This window comes from Alternaria arbusti (assembly GCF_024043155.1).
Source record: "Alternaria arbusti strain BMP 1465 chromosome Unknown scaffold_5, whole genome shotgun sequence".
NCBI classification, from domain to species: domain Eukaryota; kingdom Fungi; phylum Ascomycota; class Dothideomycetes; order Pleosporales; family Pleosporaceae; genus Alternaria; species Alternaria arbusti.
The window spans coordinates 1,439,318-1,459,140 of NW_026249945.1; the positions used below are offsets into that span (position 1 = coordinate 1,439,318).

Here is a 19,823-nt window from a genome sequence, read left to right on the forward strand (position 1 = left end):
ACTTCTTGCTTGGCTTATCAACTATTGGCGGCCAGGGCGCTGGTATGAAGCACCGAATTCTGCGGAAAGTGGAAAAGAAGATACCTGAACTGCGCGAGCAGCTCAAAGCAGCTACATGTGGTTCACCATAGCTCTTGCGAGATGTATCTCCTCGACAATTGGCTCCTTAATTGTACTCTGGCTGAGCGCGACCACAGATGTTACCGACAGCTGTTTCGGGCGAAAAGTGCATTTCCTTTCCTGTTGTATCACTCGAAGCGATCATCTCTTCTATTACGTTCAATTCTAGCTTAATCTCACCAGTTAATTACACGTTAAAGTCCTTGCCTTGCAAGAAAGTCTAATCCTAGTTATGACTACTGTGTTAAGCTCATTGTCCTAGCTTTACGCTTATTCTCCTGTTGATGACCCCCTTTTATCTTGTCTAAACTGTCTAGTAATTTCTTAGTTGCTTTAGCATTGTACCAGGAAGGAGTACATCAGTCACGAAGCCGTCAGCATTGAATGAAGTATTCATATTTCTTCTTGAACCTGAACCAAACATGTCCGCCACCGACCCCCCGCAAAACCACCATCCCATGTCCAAATCCCCCACCGTCAAGCAGCCAACCTCATTAAGAAGCCAGCCGCGACATATAAAAAAAGAGATACCAGTAGACCCCATAATGACCAAGCCGCAGATGATGATCCTAACCCACATGCACGCCCGGATATTCGCCCATCGCCAATCATGCATCCCAGATAAAGACCTCCCTCCCACGTGTGAGAAGCCGAAGAGCCAAACAGCTGTCTTCAAAGTTGAAAAACTCCCAGATCATGCAAAAGCAAACGCCAAAGCAAGGCAAGATAGTACAGAACAAAGGAAAAAGACTCACACTCAGAAGAAGAGAATGGACGCCGCAACCAAGACGTTGCTGGCCAATTTGTTCCTTGGAACTTGCGATGAAGATCGCTCGCAAACTTTTCGTATGTCGCACCGCGTCGCAAGGTCTGCGGTTCGAGATATCGTTGATAGCACTTTTGGGTATGTTCGAGACTGCTAGCACTTCTCTCCAAGGAGGTCAGCTCACGCAACATCATCACAACAGCACTGCGTACCTGTTTTTCTTCAACCCCACCAAGAACGCCCATCAAGCAGCTTTCAGAGCCTGCGCGACCAAGACCGGGACCAAGATTGCAGTGACAAGGCCAACATTAACGACGATACCAGCAATGAGCGCCGTTCGCTTAGACTGTGGCGTGACGTGACCCAGATGGCCTTTGGTAAGCTCGGCGATGACCTTGTCTCCTATGAAACGGAACAGGATGATGCAGGGCGGCAGGAGGCAGAAGGCCATGAGGATGCACCATGATAGCTTGCGGCGGCGTGCCTCGTCTTCTGGGTTGGGCTCCCGCTCCACGCAGAGAAGGTGAGGCGAGTGCTGGTGGGCGATGTTGGTCCGGACCGGCGCAGGGTAGATGTCTAGGCTAGGGTGTGTGGGACGGAGAGGCGTGGTAGTGTCGCTGGTAGAGGGACGATCACTGTGGGCCACGAAGCGCGTGATGTGCGTGTCCTGAGTCGAGACGGTTGATCGAGCAGCTTCAGGCGCAAGGAACATCTGCCGCAGTTTCGTCTGACCGGGTACGGCAGAGCGGCTCGTGCGGCGTTGTTGACGCAGGAACGTGGTAGAGTTACGGAGGTGCTTGCGAGCACCAGGATTTGGAGAGGTCTCTTGAACAGTTTCCAGTTCTGGCGTCTGTGAGAACAGACTAGCTTCTGATGGTGTTCGATGCTCGGGACTCGGCTTGTAAACTGGTCGCGACTGGCTGATGCGAGTTACGCTGCCTGTAGCTGGAAAGGGCGAAGCGTAGAACCCGGTGTAGTCTGAACGAACGCTCTGGCGGCCAACGCTCGAGCTGAGCTTCACACCAGGACTGCTAGTATCTGCGACACTGCTACCTGTCTCATGCATGCCAGTACCGCGAGGAGTACCAGTGAGGTTGCCCTTAGGCCCAACATAGGAGAGCTTCTCAAAGGTGTTCTGGCGCTCGAGACCAGTAGGACTGTTGTCGAAAACGCTCTCATCAGCGGTACTTGAAGTCGGTAGAGTACTATCATCGCTTCTGTACCGGTAATTTCCCTGTGATAGACCCACGGACGAAGCGCGCTGCTCATCGATAATGATGTTATCATTAGGGCCAGAGGCTAGCAGCTCTTGCGTCTCTTTGTCGCTGAAAGCGTACGGGTCCGCCCAAGGAGCGTAAGCATATGGCTGATCGACGGCACCGCGCCCGCGAACGTCCTCTGGTTGAGTAGCGAACTGGAACAATGGTGCTGTCCGTGATGCTGGAGGGCTAGTGGCCAAGGGAGGAGATGAAGTATCGGGTGCGGTACGGACACTTGCTTGAGCTCTCAACTGTGGTGGCGATGAGCCGAACAGATGAGGGTGTTGAGTGCGTGATGGACTAGGGTGGTTGTAGTATGTCGAACGAGCCGGCGATTGAGCTAGCTTCGCCCAGGAAGGAAGGGAGCCATCTGAGTTTAGGCCAAGACTGTTCCGGGTGCCCTCACTGCTGCTATAGTCTGCAATACTGCTAAGAAGAGACTCGTGGCCTTTCGAATCGCGACTGTTGCCGCCGACCGTCTCCCAATCCGCTTTATCTCCGGTAATAGCTGCGTCGCCGCCACCAAGAGGTGTGTCGAACTCCTCAGGAACACCAGATGACCTGTTTGTGGCTGATTTACTTAGCATTAGGCTGGCCGAGTTGCGTCTAGTCCACATCGCGGGGATCTTACTGTCATCCTGATGCTTATTGGCCGTGTCTTGGAAGATTTGTTCGGCCTGTTCGAGAGCCTCTCTAGGCGTATGCGGACTCTGCGGGTTGTCCCCTTGAGAGTAAGAAGACGAAGGCTCGAGAGTCCTGGCTTCTGGTTGAGAGTACGATGAAGATGGCTCCAGAGTGCCTTTCATAGCAGGCTGAAACGAGACATCTGACTCCGAGATGCGGAGCAGATTTCGAGTATCTCCGTATGAGTAGCGTGATTCATCGGAGAACACACCAGACATTGGTAGACGTGGAGGAAGGAAAGGTGCTTCATCGTACTCAAAGGCCGGTGCAAGAGGAGCCGCTTCACGAGGGGGTGAACCTGGGTGCTGGGTAATCGGAGGCCGCCTTGAACCTACACCAGTTTGTTGAACCCCCTTTCCTTTGCCTTCATAGTGAGTGGCTACAGGCGCATTTGCAGTATCATGCGGGCTATATTCATCGATGAGTTTGCTGATGGTGTCTGTCTTGGGATCACGTTCTTCGACCGAAGGGTGGTATATGTCCTGCGCGAATGGACGTGACAATTGCCGACTCATCCGATTAGAGTCGCCATAATCGTACGAGCTGTTAGGATTGTACTCGTTGGCAAAGTCGCTTGCGTTCATCCCACTAAGCCGAGCGAACGGGTTGCCACTGCTGTTCCGGTTGCTCTGGAGTCCCTGCTGATACATGGACTTCCGATGACCATCTGCGGTGTAGATGGACGAACTGGGGTAGATCGAATCAAGATCGTCGTAGTAGGGCTTCGAAAAACCGCCTTCAGTAGAGTAAGGTATATGAGACTCATCCAATCGTCCGATCTCCGTCGAGTGCTCATCCGGCAGCATGGATGCTAGCGAATCCGTCTGATAGTGTCCAGCGGATTGACCTCGCGATGCCTCCACTTCATTCTGTCCGGATGAAAAGGCTTGTGGGAACGCCGGCGTAAAGGCATGGAAGCCTTCAGGTGACAGGGGGCTGCTGGGCGTAGCTGGCGACATTGGTCCAACCGGGAAGTATGATGTTTCGGGGGTTGTGATGTAGGTCTGGTGTAGCGGACGTGGGAATTCTCCTTCCATGCTGATTGATGCCTTGCTCACGTTTTCGCTACGCATCTCCTGCAACTCCTCGCCCTGTGACGCCGACGGAGTCTTGGTGAGCTTCTTCGTCAAAGTGCGAGTCAATCCTTTGAGGGAGAAACGCGACTCGCGAGTAGGCGGCTTGATGGTTAGCGGGGAGGGCGCATTGATTGATTCGGGGCTGTATGGAGGCGATGTATAGGACGACGAGTTGGGACTGAGGGCAGCAGGTGACGGCTCAAGCGGAAGCTCCATATGCGACTGCTCTGGCTCATCTTCAGGACGTCTCAGGATACCTGCATGCGCTGCGCGAAAATCGCCGTAAACGGCTCGTTTGGGTGCCATCTGTTGCGATCAGCTGTGCTGAGAACGGAGTTGGGTTGTAATACATACCTCTGAAAATGCGTCGTCAGATGAACGTAGAAGAAGATATTCACTAGAACCGAAGTCGCGCGAGGGCGTAACAATGTCGTGAAGCAGTAGCGAATCGTGCGGGTTAACCAAGTCAAAGGAAGCACCGCGATAATGGATAATTGCGGGCGTCGCGGGCGGCGTCGCAGGCGCGGTTGTCGCGAAGCAAGGTGCGTCTATTCGCGTCGGCTCTCTTTCATCGTGGGGTGGTGAGAGCGACGGGTCGATCCGGTGGGGCGGCTGCGGGAAGCGGGATAGCGAGAAGGTCGAGAGTGTGGGCGTGGTCTGCGCGCCGCTGGAGTGTGAAAGATCGGTGGAGAAGCTCAACACAGCAGGACGCGGTGATTGGCGGTCTTGCGTAGATTTCACGTTTGCAAGCGGAAGAGCAAATACAGGACCTGTAGTGGCAGGCGGTTTCGGCAACCTTTTTCTTGACTTGAACTGACGTACCTTGCTAGACGAGTTGCCAGTAGAGATACTGGATATACTGCCCGTCTGCACTCGGGGCTCAGCTGACTGCGACCGAAGCGATAGCTCGAGCAGTGTTGGTTGCTGGGGCGGCGGAGCAATCGAGTTGAGTTGGTATGCCGACTGCGAAAAGTGAAGAGGGCGCAGTGGTGGACCAGAGTCTGACCGCGTCGAGTGCGATACCGATGGTGCGCGTTCGATATCGTTCAAGGCAAGTGCCGCAGGTTTCCTACGAAGAGTCTTGCCTGACGGTGTACCTGTTCGCGATAACGTTGGCGTGTGTTGCTGCTTGCGATACTCGTGGATGGTGAGGACGTGGACGGGAGTCCGGGAGGAGGCAGACGAGGTAACTGAGTGGTGTGGGGAGTGGACGGGCGTTATAGGATTGCCAGCTTGCATCCGCAGTGAAGCCGGCTCAGAAAGCCGCGGTGACTGCGAGTGGGGGTAAAATGCCGCCATCTTCGACTTGCCCGACGGGACCGTTTGTCGTTCTCTTCGGTGGTGAATGAGAGTTTGCAATCTGATTCCTGACTACAACTCCGTCATTGGCTTCATGTGTAGGGTAGCTTTCCAGGCTCTTGGTTCGTTGTTTCGCTTCGGATCGGACTTGAGGTGAAGTTTAACGAATGCATTGCGGGACCGACGCCATGGGCTTCGAGGGTATGGATACGGTCCGGTTGCTTTCGTTCCAGTCGGCGAGCTATACTTGTAGCGATCCCAGAGTATCCGGTAAACCTCAAAATCGCCGTATACAGACGTTGCAACCGTGCCGGAGTGGGCTGATGTCCGAAAGAGCGGTTTCCTTCGGAGGAATAGCTGAGTGCAGTCACAACCGAGTGTTCATGAACGCACACGTCGTTTCGTGCTGATAATCGTAGTAAAGGCGGTGCGAAGCGACGTCAGAGATACCGAAGATGCGGAACAAAGAACCAGGAGCGAAAGACAGTGAGATATTAAGATTAGAAGTCGATACAGAAAAGACGAGAGGCACGAGAATCTATCCCGCAGAGGAGGAGAAGAGGAAAGAACGCTAGACGATAGCTCTCGAAGAAGGCACGATGTTCTCTCACCGAGTACCTACACACAGTAGGAAGGAACGATGACGGGACGTCCGCCAAAAGATAAACAGAACGGAAAGAACATCCCTAGAAGCCAGCCCAACTTCAGCCCCGGCCTTAGCTCCGAGGGGCACCGGGCATCGCATTCGTCACGCTCAGCAGACCACACAACTCCCACGCATCCTTTCTGCTGCCCTACCTCATTACACCTACCAGGACCGTTGCGTACGTAGAAAGAGCGATGCAGCTTTGTGGGTGGTTGCCGGCATGGCGGCCCCTTGTCTAGCGTGTCTTCGCGCTGGCCAGTCAAACCTCGCAGACACCTGCAGCGACGAAACACAGGACATGGCCGCGCGATGGCGAGAGGGCATCGTACACCACTTGATCTGCCCCGAGGGAAGCGGGCTAATACCCGTCATCTCGTTTCAGGGCCTAGCGGGCGACGTATCGGAGGTTGGGTGGATGTTGGGAAGATCCAATCAGGCGCCGTGGTGCGTTTGCCTGCGAGCTTCACGACTGGCATTGCGCGGTGGGAGAGATGAGTCTTACCTCAGCTGGTGGAGAGAGGTGGAGATGACATTGCGTGGAAGAGGTGCAGAGTCTTGCCCGGTGCGAAAGGGGTGGTGCGTGATTGAGTGATGATGGTGTGCTGTCATTTCACGAACCTGTCACAAATTGCGCTAATGGTGGCGATCTCGAGTAGCCGAGTCTTGGGAACTGCATGTTCTCACACGAGTAATGATAAGGCGGTCGTCTGCCTGGTTTATATTGGAGCGCCACATTTATCGCCTTCTCGGGCTCTCATGCGGAAAGTTTGCGTGTCATGTAATAGGCATGAACTGCCCTTCGCCGTTAGACGCTCCCGATCACATTACTGTAGCTCCACTGAGTCTATCTCCGCCACGCGATCTATCGCCTCTATCTTCTGATTCATCTTGGGCAAGCTCATGCAAGGCTTGCTTCGTACCGTATTCCTTCAATCCCGTCCTTGACTTTCTCCGCCGTATTGACGGGTACCGCACAGGCTCCAAGTTGCTGAGAGGAGAGTACGAGAAGCGTCGCGGGTCAACCCCTTGCGGATACTGATGCTCCAGCACAACACGAACATTCACATTCTCTGGCACCGAACTATGGCGATGCTGTCGATCTGAATCTCCCTGGGGCGACTTGCTCTTGCTTGGAGGTGTGGCAGGCTTCTTAGGTTGGGGCGACGCCGAAGCAGCTTCGATGGCTTTCCCATCATCGGCTGCTTCATACTCTATCAGATTCGGGTTGTTGATCTCGCCTTGTCGCGTACCCTGCAATGGTTAGCTTGGGCCGTGAGACCGTTCAGTAAGCAAACTTACGCGTGTTGGATACACAGTTCCTGGCATCATGACATATTCATCCAACGTATGCATGAGTTTGGCGAAGTTGAAACCAGGTCCTGGCCGGCTTGGAAGGAACCTCTGCCCAATGTCGTGTTCGAAACTGAGCATACAATCTTGATTCGGCATATACTTGGAGAGATTCGTGTACCACTGGGGATATGTGCCGTACCAGGCTCCGACATCCGCGTTCAGATCGACTGACATGTATATATTCTCGCAATCTTCCGGTTTCTGCACGAGTAGGACAAAGTCAAACTCCCGTGGCAGGCCTGACTTCTGAAGCATATTCTCCGTGAGTGTCCAAACAGCCTTGGCGTCTTCGACATCGTACTCTGATCCGTGTGGGCTTCGCTTCGATCGCACGGATCCTTGGATGCTCATCATGTGGAAGACCTTGTAGCTGCTCTTCATAGCTGCTTTCGGGTTCAAGGAAGCAGATACGGGGGCTTGCGATACGCCTAGCGAACTCGATAAGCTGAAGTTCCACTGTAGGTTTTCCGGCGACACGGATCCAAACATCAGCTCTGGCGCATGCTTCAAGATGCGCGGATGCGACGCGCCTGGTTTCCGGGGTGTGTTTGGGTCACCATCATCGCCATGGACGGTGACTTCGATTTCGGCGCTCTTGAAACGATGCGACTCTGGGTCGTGGGGATGAAAGACAAAGTGCACCGACACGAAGAAGAGGTTGTTGATGTCGGGTTCGTGAAGCGCGTTCGACCTGTAGTAGCCATGTTGAAGTCGATTAACATGGGCGGAGATGTACGCGTTCCCGGGTAACCGGCGTTCATAGAGGCATTTCTTGTTGATTTGGAGTCGCTTCCTTGGTATATTCGGATCTTTGGGTGGAGGTTTGACTGTTACTCGACTTCTCTTGACAGGCGGATCAGGTGTTTGCTTTTCAGGTTCGGGTTCGTCGTTCTCTCCCTTGAGATGTCGCATCAAGGAGTGCATCGTAACGTAGAGATATGCCGAAGATGGCGTTCGCTAGACGCGCGGGTTGACGGTCACAGAGTATCAAGATGTGGTGCGTGCCCGCGTTGTCATCGACGCTACCGGTTACGGCGGTATTTCTGGTGAGTCTGGATTTGAGCTTATCATGGCTGCGACGCGATGCGGGAATGTTGAAAAAAGGAGAAGGGACGAAGGCCTGAGACGCGTCAGGTTGGATAGGAGCGAGATAGGTAAGAAGGTTGGTGGCATAGGCCGAATGAGGCGTGGATCTACATGTCTCAGTGGTGCTGGTGTTGAAACCAATAACCCCTACGTCATGCTGAGGTTAGCTCGAACCAACACAGGCACGCGCAGGTTCGCAACACCTGAATGGTCTGGCGAAAGTACATGTGGCTAGAATTGCATCCATCGATGTCGCTGGATGAAGGTTAAGAGCGCGTTGCCGCGGACGTAAGCTTCTTATCAGCGCGCGTCTTTATCGCAAGCGAACCCCGCAGCATGGCCCAAAGAGGTGAGGCCTGTAGCGGTAGAGTCGGTAGAGTCGGACTGGAGGATGGTGGGGATTCAAATACAATCTGGAGACGCGTTGTATCGCTCCAGATCTTGGCTGCTTCTGATTCTACAGTATGCAGTTGTGTCCAAAGGAGGTGTGTAACATGGTGCCGTGTGCGCGTGCGGCCCCTGCTGACCATCGCGTCACAGCTTGACAAGCTCGTCATATCGCAGCTCGGACTCCTTGCGCAACGTCGACTGGCAAGGGGAGTGAAGCTGAACCATGCTGAAGCTACCGTGAGTGCAACATGATATCACGTGGACGCTGCTAATAGTCTCAGGCGTTGATCGCGAACAACCTCCAGGAGGTACGACCTCCGACTTCGCGCGCATCCCCAGTCGCATGCTGAATGCATACAGCTTATCCGCGATGGAAACCACTCAGTCGCCGACCTCATGTCCATTGGCACGACGATGCTGGGTCGTCGCCATGTACAGCCCTCTGTTGTCGCCTCGCTCGGCGAGCTGATGGTTGAAGGCACCTTCCCAACCGGCACGTACCTCGTTACCGTCCACAACCCAGTGTCCACCGACGATGGCGACCTTGAGAAGGCGCTATACGGATCGTTCCTGCCAATTCCGTCGAACGACATGTTTCCGCTACCCGATTCGAGCGTATACGAGAGTACGAAGCAGCCAGGCGCGATCGTGGCTGTCAAGGGAGAGGCTGGTATAATCAAGCTGAACGAGGGGCGCAAGAGGATCAAGCTCAAGGTGAAGAGTATGGGAGATCGGCCAATCCAGGTATGGACATAATCATGCGACCACAGGCATGCGACTCACCAGACATAGGTCGGATCGCATTACCACTTCATCGAGACGAACCCGCAACTTCAATTCGACCGCGTACGAGCTCATGGATACCGCCTCGATATTCCCGCAGGCACATCGGTGCGCTTCGAGCCCGGCGATACCAAGACAGTCACCCTGGTACAGATTGGTGGCAACAAGATCATAAAGGGTGGAAACCAGATCGCCTCGGGCTTCATCGAGGACATGTCGGTCGCAAATGGCATCGTGGAGAGATTGAAGTCTGGCGGCTTCCTTCACGAGCCAGAGCCGCATGGCGACGCTGCACACATCGACATCTGCACCATGGAGCGACTGTCCTATATCAGCATGTTCGGTCCGACGACCGGTGACCTGGTCAGATTAGGCGCCACAGACCTCTGGATTAAGGTCGAGAAGGACATGACCATATACGGCGACGAGTGCGCTTTCGGAGGAGGCAAGACACTAAGAGAAGGCATGGGACAAGCTGGAGGTGTATCAGACAAAGACTCGCTAGATACCGTTATTACAAATGCTTTGATTATCGACTGGTCTGGCATCTACAAAGCGGACATCGGAATCAAAGATGGTATGATCGTTGGTATTGGCAAGGCAGGCAACCCAGACGTGATGGACGGCGTGGATCCCAACCTGATAGTCGGTTCATGTACCGATGTCATCTCTGCTGAGCACAAGATTGTAACGGCAGGTGGTTTCGACTCCCACATTCACTTCATCTGTCCTCAACAAGCACACGAAGCTATAGCATCAGGCATCACTACTATGCTCGGAGGCGGCACAGGACCCAGCACTGGCACAAACGCAACAACCTGCACACCAGGCAAGACGCACATCCGACAAATGCTCCAAGCAATCGACACACTCCCCGTAAACTACGGCATAACAGGAAAAGGCAACGACGCCGAACTCCGCCCCTTGCAACAACAAGCCGAAGCCGGCGTCTGCGGTCTCAAGCTCCACGAAGACTGGGGCAGTACCCCCGCCGCCATCGACGCCTGCCTGACAGTCTGCGACGAATACGACATCCAAACGCTCATCCATACCGACACACTCAACGAATCCGGTTTCGTAGAGTCCACCATCGCCGCCATCAAAGGGCGAACCATCCACACGTACCACACGGAAGGCGCAGGCGGCGGCCACGCCCCCGACATCATCAGCGTCGTCGAACTCGACAACGTGCTGCCTTCGTCTACCAATCCCACTCGCCCTTACACACGCAACACGCTCGACGAGCACCTCGACATGCTAATGGTATGCCACCACCTCTCCCGCAACATCCCCGAAGACGTCGCCTTCGCCGAATCCCGCATCCGCGCCGAAACCATCGCCGCTGAAGACGTGCTGCACGACCTCGGCGCCATATCCATGATGTCCTCTGACTCACAGGCCATGGGCCGCTGCGGCGAAGTCATACTCCGCACGTGGAACACTGCGCATAAGAATAAAGTGCAACGCGGTACGCTCAAGGAAGATGAGGGCACGGACGCGGATAACTTTAGGGTGAAGCGGTATATTAGTAAGTATACTGTTAACCCCGCGATAGCGCAGGGAATGGGTCATCTTGTGGGAAGTGTGGAGGTGGGCAAGGTGGCGGATCTTGTGCTTTGGACGCCGAGGAACTTTGGGGTTAAGCCGAGTTTGGTGGTTAAGAGTGGGTTTTGCTCGTATGCTCAGATGGTATGTTTCTCCCTTCTCCACTTCCTCCTCTTCTTATCTGTGCCTTCCCTTTTCTTCTTTCCCCAGCCGTTCGCCTAACACAACTCAGGGCGATCCCAACGCCTCGATCCCCACCGTCGAACCTATCATCATGCGCCCCATGTTCGCGCCTATGGTACCTTCATCTAGCATCACTTTCGTCTCGCAAGCTTCCATCGCTTCTGGCGTCGTTAAGTCTTATGGCTTGCGCAAGCGCGTTGAGGCCGTCAAGAATTGTAGGAATATCGGCAAGAGGGATATGAAGTTCAATGATACGAAGCCCAAGATGAAGGTCGATCCTGAGAGGTATACGGTCGAGGCGGATGGTATGGTTTGTGAGGCTGAGCCCGCGGAGACGCTGCCGTTGACGCAGGGGTATTTTGTGTATTAGGGAAAGAAATTGAAGAATTAGTTCTGATGTTTAGTAAGGTTGTTCTGCTGTGTAAGTATCCATCTCCTGACAGTGAACGTGGTGTCCGATTGGCTCTCAGAGACAGAGTTTGTTCTTCGATATTCATACGAGCTACTGACTATTCATACAACAAGTAAGACTCAGTCTTAGCCCTAATAGACTGACAAGTACAATAATACGCTTAGAACGCTCAGAAAACAAAGCCTACAAGACTAACCCATAGTCTCCCAGACAGCCACATCAAAGTAACAATACGCTCAATCCCCCCTCATACACACCACCACCTCTTCCTGATGGTCGCCAGCTCGCAAGTCAGCCTTCTCTTTCTTGGTCATCGGACTTCTCTCCCGACTGCCACCCACAGTACTCTGTCTCTTCCGCTTGATCGTTGGCTCAAACTCCTGAGCGTTTGGGTTTAGCATGCCGGAGCCGCTGAGATCGGAGTGTGCTGCGACGCCACCGAGTGCTTGTGCAAGTTCAGGTCCCATGCCTGTGGTGTCGATATGATGTTCAAAGCTGCCGAGTTCTTCGCCAAGGGCACTGTAGAGCTGTCTCTCCAGACGGCCGGTACTGTCTATACTTGACAGTGACACTCCAGTCTTGTGGCAGGGCTTGAATGGAGACAGCTTATTGCTCTCGAAAACAGCATTGGTATTCAGATGGGGGTCGATGGCATCCACATCGATGATCTCCACTACATCAGGGATATTCTTCTGGGCGTTGTGTGAGGATTCGTCTTTATCCTCAAAGATTGGTATATGTGCAGTCCGAGGACCTGAGTTCAACGATGGCAGCAAGCTCTGATCATGGCGCATTGCTTGATCAGATAGCCTCGGTGAGTCGGATGCCAGGCCTTCCTTCCGGCTCCTGATATTCACAGCTGAAGGGCCGTGAGCTGACCCAAACTTAGCAGGCTCAATGGTGGGAGGTGGCGCTTCGCTCCGACTGAACCTATACATACTTGAACGTGCCGGAGATGGGTCTCTCATGGAGATATCTGAGGTATGGGTTGGAAGCCTTTGCGCGAAGGGGTTCGGCGTCGGAACACGGTTCGCGTTTGGAAACGCAGTAGGCAATCGCGATTGCGAAGGCGGGCGATTCTCTTTGTTGCTTGAGAAGGAAGGGTGATTCATCGTAGGCTGTTTGTCATTAATCGCATCGTGGAACCGCTGATTAATTGGTGACTGCTTATTCGATGCGTTCCGTAGGGCATTATTGAAGTCCGAGTATGATGGCTTGCGCGCCATGGCCGCCGACGACGGGCGGTTGATAGGTGGATTGATGTCTGACTTTGGGGGACAGTAGTTGTAAGCAGTCGGTATGCGACCAGTATTCTCATGGCGTTGATTGCCTGATCCATGCGATAGCTCACGATTCTGCTTCGGTGGACTCATAGCTTGGATAATCTGCCCTAGCTGGTCATCTCGAAGAGTGACAACGAGCTGTTTCTCTTTTTCCTTCCTCGGCGGATGATCTTCCCATTCTGTACTCATGCCTTGGTCGTATTGGGACCTGTCAGGCATCCATGGTTGACTTTTCCGTGACAGATGTGAAGAAGCATACATGTAGTCAGGCATGGCCATGTCGCTGGTGGATCCCGACGTTCTTCTTGTTGACCATGTATCCATGCTAACGTCGTCGGCAGAATCCGTAAGGGAGTTGAAATTGTCGTCCCATATACCTGGGCGACCGTTGTTTCTGAAACCTGGAAGTGGCTTTGCGAATTGTGAGATAGGAGGCAGATGCGCATTAGAGCGTCGATTGGGTAAGGGAATCTGCGATCTAGCAAAGGCGGATGCCGATGGATGCGAGATTGGCGACTGCATGTTGATGTCGCCTAGGAAGGGCCGGGCCTTCGGTGTCCGAGAGTTTGTCGGGGACATTTGTGACAGATGCGTGGCTCGCTCGAGCGCATTGGGAAGGTATAGAGGGTTTCGGATAGGCCATGAGATGCCCGCCTGTTCTAAGACATCTGCTCCTTATTATGATCCATGTATGAGGGGTATGAGTTCCTTCGACGTACCTTTTGGAGCATGCTGGAATGAGAAGCAAACAATGTCGTTGGTCGTGCCAAGATCTACCTCTCCAGGACTTGCCGTCTTCATGATCAACTGTTCCGACAGCATTATCTTTATTCGCCCTTGTGGGTCGTGAACATTCCATGAGTTCTGCATGAGGGTCCGTTGGTGGAAGGGCGGGAACTCGAGGCATTGTTTCCGTTGACTTGAAGGATACTCGTTGATGGTGAGTGATCTCTTCTCTTGCGCTACATAGCGTCAGTCCAACGGTGATGCAGCATTGACTTGGGTGGGACATACCAATCTCTTGAGGCCATTTCGACGCTATGTCGAAGAAGCCACGACTATGCTAATCAGCATCGTGGTCCCATGTCCACAGCCCATGGTGTGAAGCTCACAAGACTCTAGCCCCATCAACGACCACCTGAACTGTGTACACAACCTTCTGGTTCGCCCTTCGTCGAGACTCGATCAGTGCCGAGGCTTTCGATGCGGTGGCCCATGAGTGTACGGAGATACGGAACGGTGTGGACGGCGGGAGAGTGCTGATGTAAGAGGTCAAAGTGGGCAACTGGCGGCCATCTACATGCTATCAGTATTGACACCCAAGTATAAGACGTCTGCATGCAGGTGGGGTAGAGCAGGGTACTCACACTCCTCAGTTGAGACATAGCAGGCGGTCTTGAACTCCTGTATCGGTACGTGAGAATCCTTTGGGAAGAGGATCACGTCCCAGTCGTCGTAGCGCATGGCAGGCGTGCGATTGCTGCTGTTCGGGTCCAAAAGAGCAACAAGCAATTGGCAGTTGTGCCGGATCTGTGTTTGTGGAGAGGAGGAAGAAGCCCATTGTTTATGAGGGTTGAGGGCTGAGCGACGGCGGGTACGCCCGAGGTCCAGTGATGAGGAAGGCACGATTGTCACGGCGCAACGTCATGGCGCGAGGCAACTCACATCGTCAAAGGTCCGTGCAAATGCGATGAAGTGTAAATTGTATAAAATGGGCATGACTAGATCAGAACGCATGTTGCCGCATGCTCATGTAGCATCTCTCAAAAAGTCCTTCTACTAAAAACTCACTAACCGTCAGTCTGTGATGTACCTTCCATGGACCTTTGCAGCGACCTTGTACTGAAATCCACTAACCATCAGTCTGCGACGTTTCTTTCGATAGACATCCCCCGAAATACCCACAGCGCACGCAGCAAATCAACGCAAAACCTCGAAAGAAGTGCAATCTTCTAGCAAAGACGCGAACCTCCCGCCACGATAGAAATGAAACAGACTCTTGACGCCTCTTCTTGCTGCATGGGTATACCATATAATTCTTGTTCGCCAGACGCCTCGCTAAAGCATTATGCCTTCATTCCCCAGTTAAAGAATATAGCCACGTCGTGATAATGAAGTTTCATGCCCCAAGAACTCCTTGCTAAAGCGGCAAAACAGTATCTGATATGCGTATAACCAATGCGAGAGCGTACGATGCGCAGTTACTGCGGTGGAGGGAATTGCTGCGAGAAGGCACCGCCAAAGTCGGGCGAGCCGAAGCCGGGGCTGTTGGGGCCGTTGGGCTGGGTGGGGGTGAAACGGTAGTTGTTGAACGTGGGAGTGCCGTTCTGGCCGGCAGGGTTGCCCGTAGGAGCGTTCTGGCTGCCGGGTCGCTGACCACCGAGGCTTGCGTTCATCGACGGCGGGTAAGGAGAAGGCTGGCCAGCCTGGACGGGAAAGTTGCTACACAATGACGTTAGCAATATGTCTAAGGAGGGTAACGAGGTGGTAGACTCTGCGCGTGCCAATAGAACCAACAACAAACTAACAAAGGAAAGATTACAAGGCACTTGGAACAGAACGTTAGACGAATCAACCAAGCCAGCAAGCAAGCACGCAACCAAACACGCAGAAATAGAAGAATCGTGTGATTGGAAATGATGGCCAATCCTGCAAGGAGCAGCGCACAATCGTGAAGAAAAGGCAAGTCGAGAGAAAGCAGCATCCGGCCCATGCATGACTAGCTACATCCCTATGCTCCCAGAAAGATGAGTGGCACGCTTAGAAAGAAAGCCCGAATGGGAGAATAGATGGCCTGTTATACAAAGACTCCCTTCTATGGCCCTCCAGCAAGATGAGTGTCGTGAGAAGAAGTCGAGAACTTTTGGAGAACCGCCCGTTATAGAACTAAAGACCAAATCGCTCGAAATTCGTCATGCCGAGTCATGAAAGGGATCGTTGCAGTAAGCCAACGGGATGAACCATGACAGAAGCGCCGTGCAAGCAATACAGAGGGAAAGAATGCGCTTACTACAGTCGAGTTAGCATCAGACACAAAACCGCAACATGTCTTGTTGACTTACCTTCATCATCGGGCCGTAGCCACCGCCACCGCTGTAGGGGTGTTGCGGGGGCATACCCATGCCTGGGCCGAAGGGAACTGGTGGAGGTGGTGCAGGACGGTAAGGGGTGCCGGCTGGACCGGAGTTGTTCTGGGACCTACCCCAGCTAAGACGGACGCGAGAGTTACCGATGGGGTAGCCTTGCATTTGGTTGATAGCCATCTCGGCAGCGTGGCGCTGAACGAACTGAACGAAGCCGCAACCCTTGCCTGGGGGAATCTTGACGTATGTAATCTCGCCAAAGCCCTGGAAGAAGGAGCGGAGCTCGTCCTCGGTGACGTAGCCGGACAGACCGCCGACGAAGACAGTGGTGTTGTTCGGGTCAGTAAACTGGTTCATCGGCTGGGGTGCACCGTAGTAGCCACCCATGGGAGGAGCGCCCATAGAGTACATGCCCATGCCGGGGCCGCCGCCGCCTTGAGGCATGCCGCCCATTCCGCCGGGACCTCCGGGACCACCGCTCTTGTTCTTGGGTGTGGCGGTGGAGATACGCATGGGGCGGTTGCCGCAGTAGACGCCTTGCATCTCAGTGAGGGCCTTTTGCTGGTCCTCCTCGCTAGCGAACCGGACAAACCCGTAGCCGCGCGACATACCACTAATGGGGTCGGACATGATCTTGGCGGACTTGGTGGACTGGTACTTGTTCTGGAAGAGTTGTACGAGGACGAACTCGGTGACCTCGGGGCCCAAGTCTCCGACGAAGATGCTGAATTCGGGACCACGCTCATCGCGGCTGTTCGAGTCATTAGTGATCACTGTCGTATGTGGGTAGCCGGGTGAGACTTGCCTCCTGTCAGCAAGACCACCGCCAGAGGCCCAGTTCAGCTTGAACGGGCGGTTGGAGTTGGGGATCAGTTGGCCGTTGAGGCTAAGGGCCTTGGACGCAGCATCAGGGCTCGCGAAGTCGACGAAGCAATATCCAGCATTGCTGCTATGCGGTAGTTAGCCTGGAGACTTTTTCCTGTGTGGATTCCGTGCTTACCCGGAGAACTTGTCGCGGATCATCTTGACGTTGACAGTCTCGCCCATGTTGTACCAGATGCTGCGCACGAAGTTCTCGTCGATCCAGGGCTCGAGTTCACCCATCCTGCGTTGTGTTAGCATCGATGTGCCCCACCTAGTGAAAGGCCAGGCCACCCGAGCGCGCATGTCGCCATCTGAGATGCGCAATTCGCAACTCGGGTGCGTCCGCAGACTCACCAGAGAGTCGTCTTGCCCGCACCCTGGCCTTGGCCGTCACCACCAGCGCTGCCTGGCGGGCCCATGTTGCCCTGGGGTGGGAAGCCGTTGCCGGAAGCGTCCATGGGCTGACCCATGTCGCCGGGCTGCGGGGTCTGGTTGTTCATGTCGCCCTGGGGCTGGCCTTGGAATTGGTCGCCGTAGCTGTTGTTGAAAGACATGACTGATAGATCAAGCGGGGTAGTCGATTGAGCTAACGGAGGTGGGGAGTAAGGGTATGAGCTCTAATTATGATAGAGAACCGTAGCGTCGTTTATATAGTCTGCGCAGAAAAAGCAATTGTTAGTTCCGGTGAGTGTGCGCGCAGGAGGTCAGGCAGCGGGAGCAGGGTGAAGGAGCTGGAAGGGTGGCAGGCTGCACTTACCGATTAGATCCGGCTCCTTCTATCACTGCAGTCGCGGAGGCAGTAGAGAGTACAGGCCAAGGAACACGCCTAGGAGATAGTCGGGAAAAGCGGCGACAGTAACTCCAGGTCGCGCACGAAGGAGTGGGTGTGGGTGAGGGAGAGCGAAGGAGTGACCGTGAGGAAGCTCGAACGAAATCTGAGTGGGCGGGTCAGTACCGTAGTTTTCATGTCAGGCATCACATGCGGCGGGCGCACGAGGCCCATGTCACGACAGGTGCTCGCAACACCCACGGCAGTGAGAGCGCGTCGGGATGCGCGACGCTGGCTCGGGCTGGTGGCAGCGCTGCTGCAGGCCGCGCGACCAAGTCCGTGCAGGCGACGACGTCAGTAGGCGATGGACGCACATCGCGTAGCAGACGGGCGGTGGCCGAATTGATTGTGCAGTCCGCAGCTCCCATGCCCCGGTGCACGAAATTGTGCAGTGGGCGGCCCGCCAAGACGAGATGAAAATTGCTCATGAGATATACATACCGAAAAATCTCAAGGACACCGGCGAACTGGAGAAGCAGATGAGATCCAAACACCACAAACGCGAGAAATCGGAGAGGAAAGACGATCGACGACGGCGAGTGTTGGGCAGTGTGGGAGGAAGGTCGGTCGGTGGGCGGGGTCGGTAGAAGAGCGAAGAACTGCAGATGATGTACGGCGCCGAGAATCCGCTAGGATTTACTTCGCTTGGTTTTGGTAGCGATGACTGCGCGAACCTGGGGACGCGGATGGCGTAGACCAGTGCAGGTTTAAGCTTTCGATCGATACAAGGATTGCGCGACCCAAGGATGAAGCGGCTCCATTGCGAGTGGCCCATCGCATCTCGCTACAGAGGCTCAACACGGCTGCCACGCTGGCATCGACCAGATGAAGAACGGTGCCGGCTGCGTGCGATCTGCTCTGCGTTATTAATAGGCGACCCACCCCTGGCCGCGTAGATGACTTGCAGCCAGAAGTCGTCACCGGGCTTTCGCAATGTGCGGGGCGGTGCCTCACCGAGAGCCTCTGCAGTCTGCAGCCTTTCCAATCCATATCTCACCCATGCTCGCGCCGCATCGCTGGACTCTGTACTCAAGCCGCGCAGTTTTGCGCCGGTCGAATCACACACCTGTACCGCCATGGACCCCTCCATCCTCTCTCAGTGGTCCCACCGCCTGCAGCTAGACGGCCGGCCGCTGAGGCCTGCATCCAACCAGCTCGACAGACACATATCACGACCGTTGTGCGCTTGGAACACGTACACCAGACTGAGGAATATCAAATACAATGTTGTAATGTCTTCTATCATTCGTAGTGGTATCTTAGTAAGCAGATTCCTATTCTATCCTACATCGCCTGGCCAGGGACCTTCTCTGGGATGCCAGCAGCAGCCTTGGCCTCACCCAGCTGCTCACGGCCCTCGGCGAACACCTTGTCGAAGTCGTACTCGAACCATCTGATATCCGGGTTCAGTCCAGCAAACTTCCACTCGCCGTCGATCTTCTTGTACCAGTGCGTGTTGAAGCTGTGGGCATGGCCCTTGACGGCAACCTTGGTGCGGGACTCATCGGTGTACCTCTGATGGGGCACACGGAGCTGGTGGTACCCGGTAATCTCGTCCTCTGCAGTCTTCTCCCACCGCGTGCCGCCGATGAAGTGCTGTGTCTTGAGGAGAGGGTTGCCTAGTACGTTGGGGTCCGAGGCCATGGCGACGAACTCGTCTGCAGGCATGGCTTCCCAGATCTTGTCGAGGAAGGATCGGTAGTCGATCTTCAATGTGGGGGCGATGCATTTGCTAAGACGGTCCCAGTCCTGCGATGTGTAAGTGATTATCACTGAGCAGCGGTGCATGTCGACCGACCTTGCTATCGTAGCTGTCTGCCCACTCATAGCACGCCGACTGGCAACCCATAACGTCTGAGATTGTTAGTCATGCTCGCAAGAGACCGCAGAGAGGACCAACCATCGAACGTCGGCTTCAATTCGTTCTTCTCAAACATGATGACTTTTGTTCCTGGTGGTTCTGGTAGGCGAAAGTGTTACTGTTATAGTATGATATTGCAATTATATCTCCTCCCATCGTTCCCTTCGTCTTTATATCTGTCGTGCTCCATATTCCAGCACTTCTATTTGCGTCCCCTTCTGCGACGTTTGGCTTCGGGTCCCCGCCCAACGGGGTTCCGCCATCCGCATACTCGAGACTGCCGGTGCGGTGCCAGCGGTCG

At 54.4% G+C, this 19,823-nt stretch overlaps 6 protein-coding genes across 6 annotated transcripts; 1 reads left to right on the plus strand and 5 right to left on the minus strand.

Moving 5' to 3' along the window:
• Positions 1 to 1,130: 1,130 nt before the first annotated feature.
• Positions 1,131 to 4,211, minus strand: J4E86_005005 (uncharacterized protein; the record flags this gene model as incomplete). The annotated part of the gene is made up of 1 exon (XM_051445541.1): positions 1,131 to 4,211. The coding sequence occupies one exon, from the start codon at positions 4,209 to 4,211 to the stop codon at positions 1,131 to 1,133; it is 3,081 nt and encodes a 1,026-aa protein (XP_051303638.1).
• A 2,458-nt stretch (positions 4,212 to 6,669) lies between these two features.
• Positions 6,670 to 8,127, minus strand: J4E86_005006 (uncharacterized protein; the record flags this gene model as incomplete). Its single annotated transcript, XM_051445542.1, has 2 exons — positions 6,670 to 7,101; positions 7,150 to 8,127. 2 exons carry the CDS (start codon positions 8,125 to 8,127, stop codon positions 6,670 to 6,672), a joined length of 1,410 nt encoding a protein of 469 aa, XP_051303639.1.
• A 626-nt stretch (positions 8,128 to 8,753) lies between these two features.
• URE1 (Urease) lies at positions 8,754 to 11,560 on the plus strand (the record flags this gene model as incomplete). Its single annotated transcript, XM_051445543.1, has 6 exons — positions 8,754 to 8,774; positions 8,830 to 8,916; positions 8,961 to 8,987; positions 9,040 to 9,423; positions 9,472 to 11,151; positions 11,240 to 11,560. The coding sequence occupies 6 exons, from the start codon at positions 8,754 to 8,756 to the stop codon at positions 11,558 to 11,560; spliced, it is 2,520 nt and encodes an 839-aa protein (XP_051303640.1).
• A 278-nt stretch (positions 11,561 to 11,838) lies between these two features.
• J4E86_005008 (uncharacterized protein) lies at positions 11,839 to 14,349 on the minus strand (the record flags this gene model as incomplete). The annotated part of the gene is made up of 6 exons (XM_051445544.1): positions 11,839 to 13,093; positions 13,145 to 13,262; positions 13,605 to 13,847; positions 13,900 to 13,943; positions 13,998 to 14,181; positions 14,253 to 14,349. The coding sequence occupies 6 exons, from the start codon at positions 14,347 to 14,349 to the stop codon at positions 11,839 to 11,841; spliced, it is 1,941 nt and encodes a 646-aa protein (XP_051303641.1).
• A 737-nt stretch (positions 14,350 to 15,086) lies between these two features.
• Positions 15,087 to 17,386, minus strand: J4E86_005009 (uncharacterized protein; the record flags this gene model as incomplete). The annotated part of the gene is made up of 5 exons (XM_051445545.1): positions 15,087 to 15,311; positions 15,948 to 16,719; positions 16,774 to 16,914; positions 16,969 to 17,073; positions 17,187 to 17,386. The coding sequence occupies 5 exons, from the start codon at positions 17,384 to 17,386 to the stop codon at positions 15,087 to 15,089; spliced, it is 1,443 nt and encodes a 480-aa protein (XP_051303642.1).
• Positions 17,387 to 18,945: 1,559 nt separating this feature from the next.
• On the minus strand, positions 18,946 to 19,598 carry SCD1 (Scytalone dehydratase; the record flags this gene model as incomplete). The annotated part of the gene is made up of 3 exons (XM_051445546.1): positions 18,946 to 19,410; positions 19,460 to 19,515; positions 19,562 to 19,598. The coding sequence occupies 3 exons, from the start codon at positions 19,596 to 19,598 to the stop codon at positions 18,946 to 18,948; spliced, it is 558 nt and encodes a 185-aa protein (XP_051303643.1).
• Positions 19,599 to 19,823: the final 225 nt, after the last annotated feature.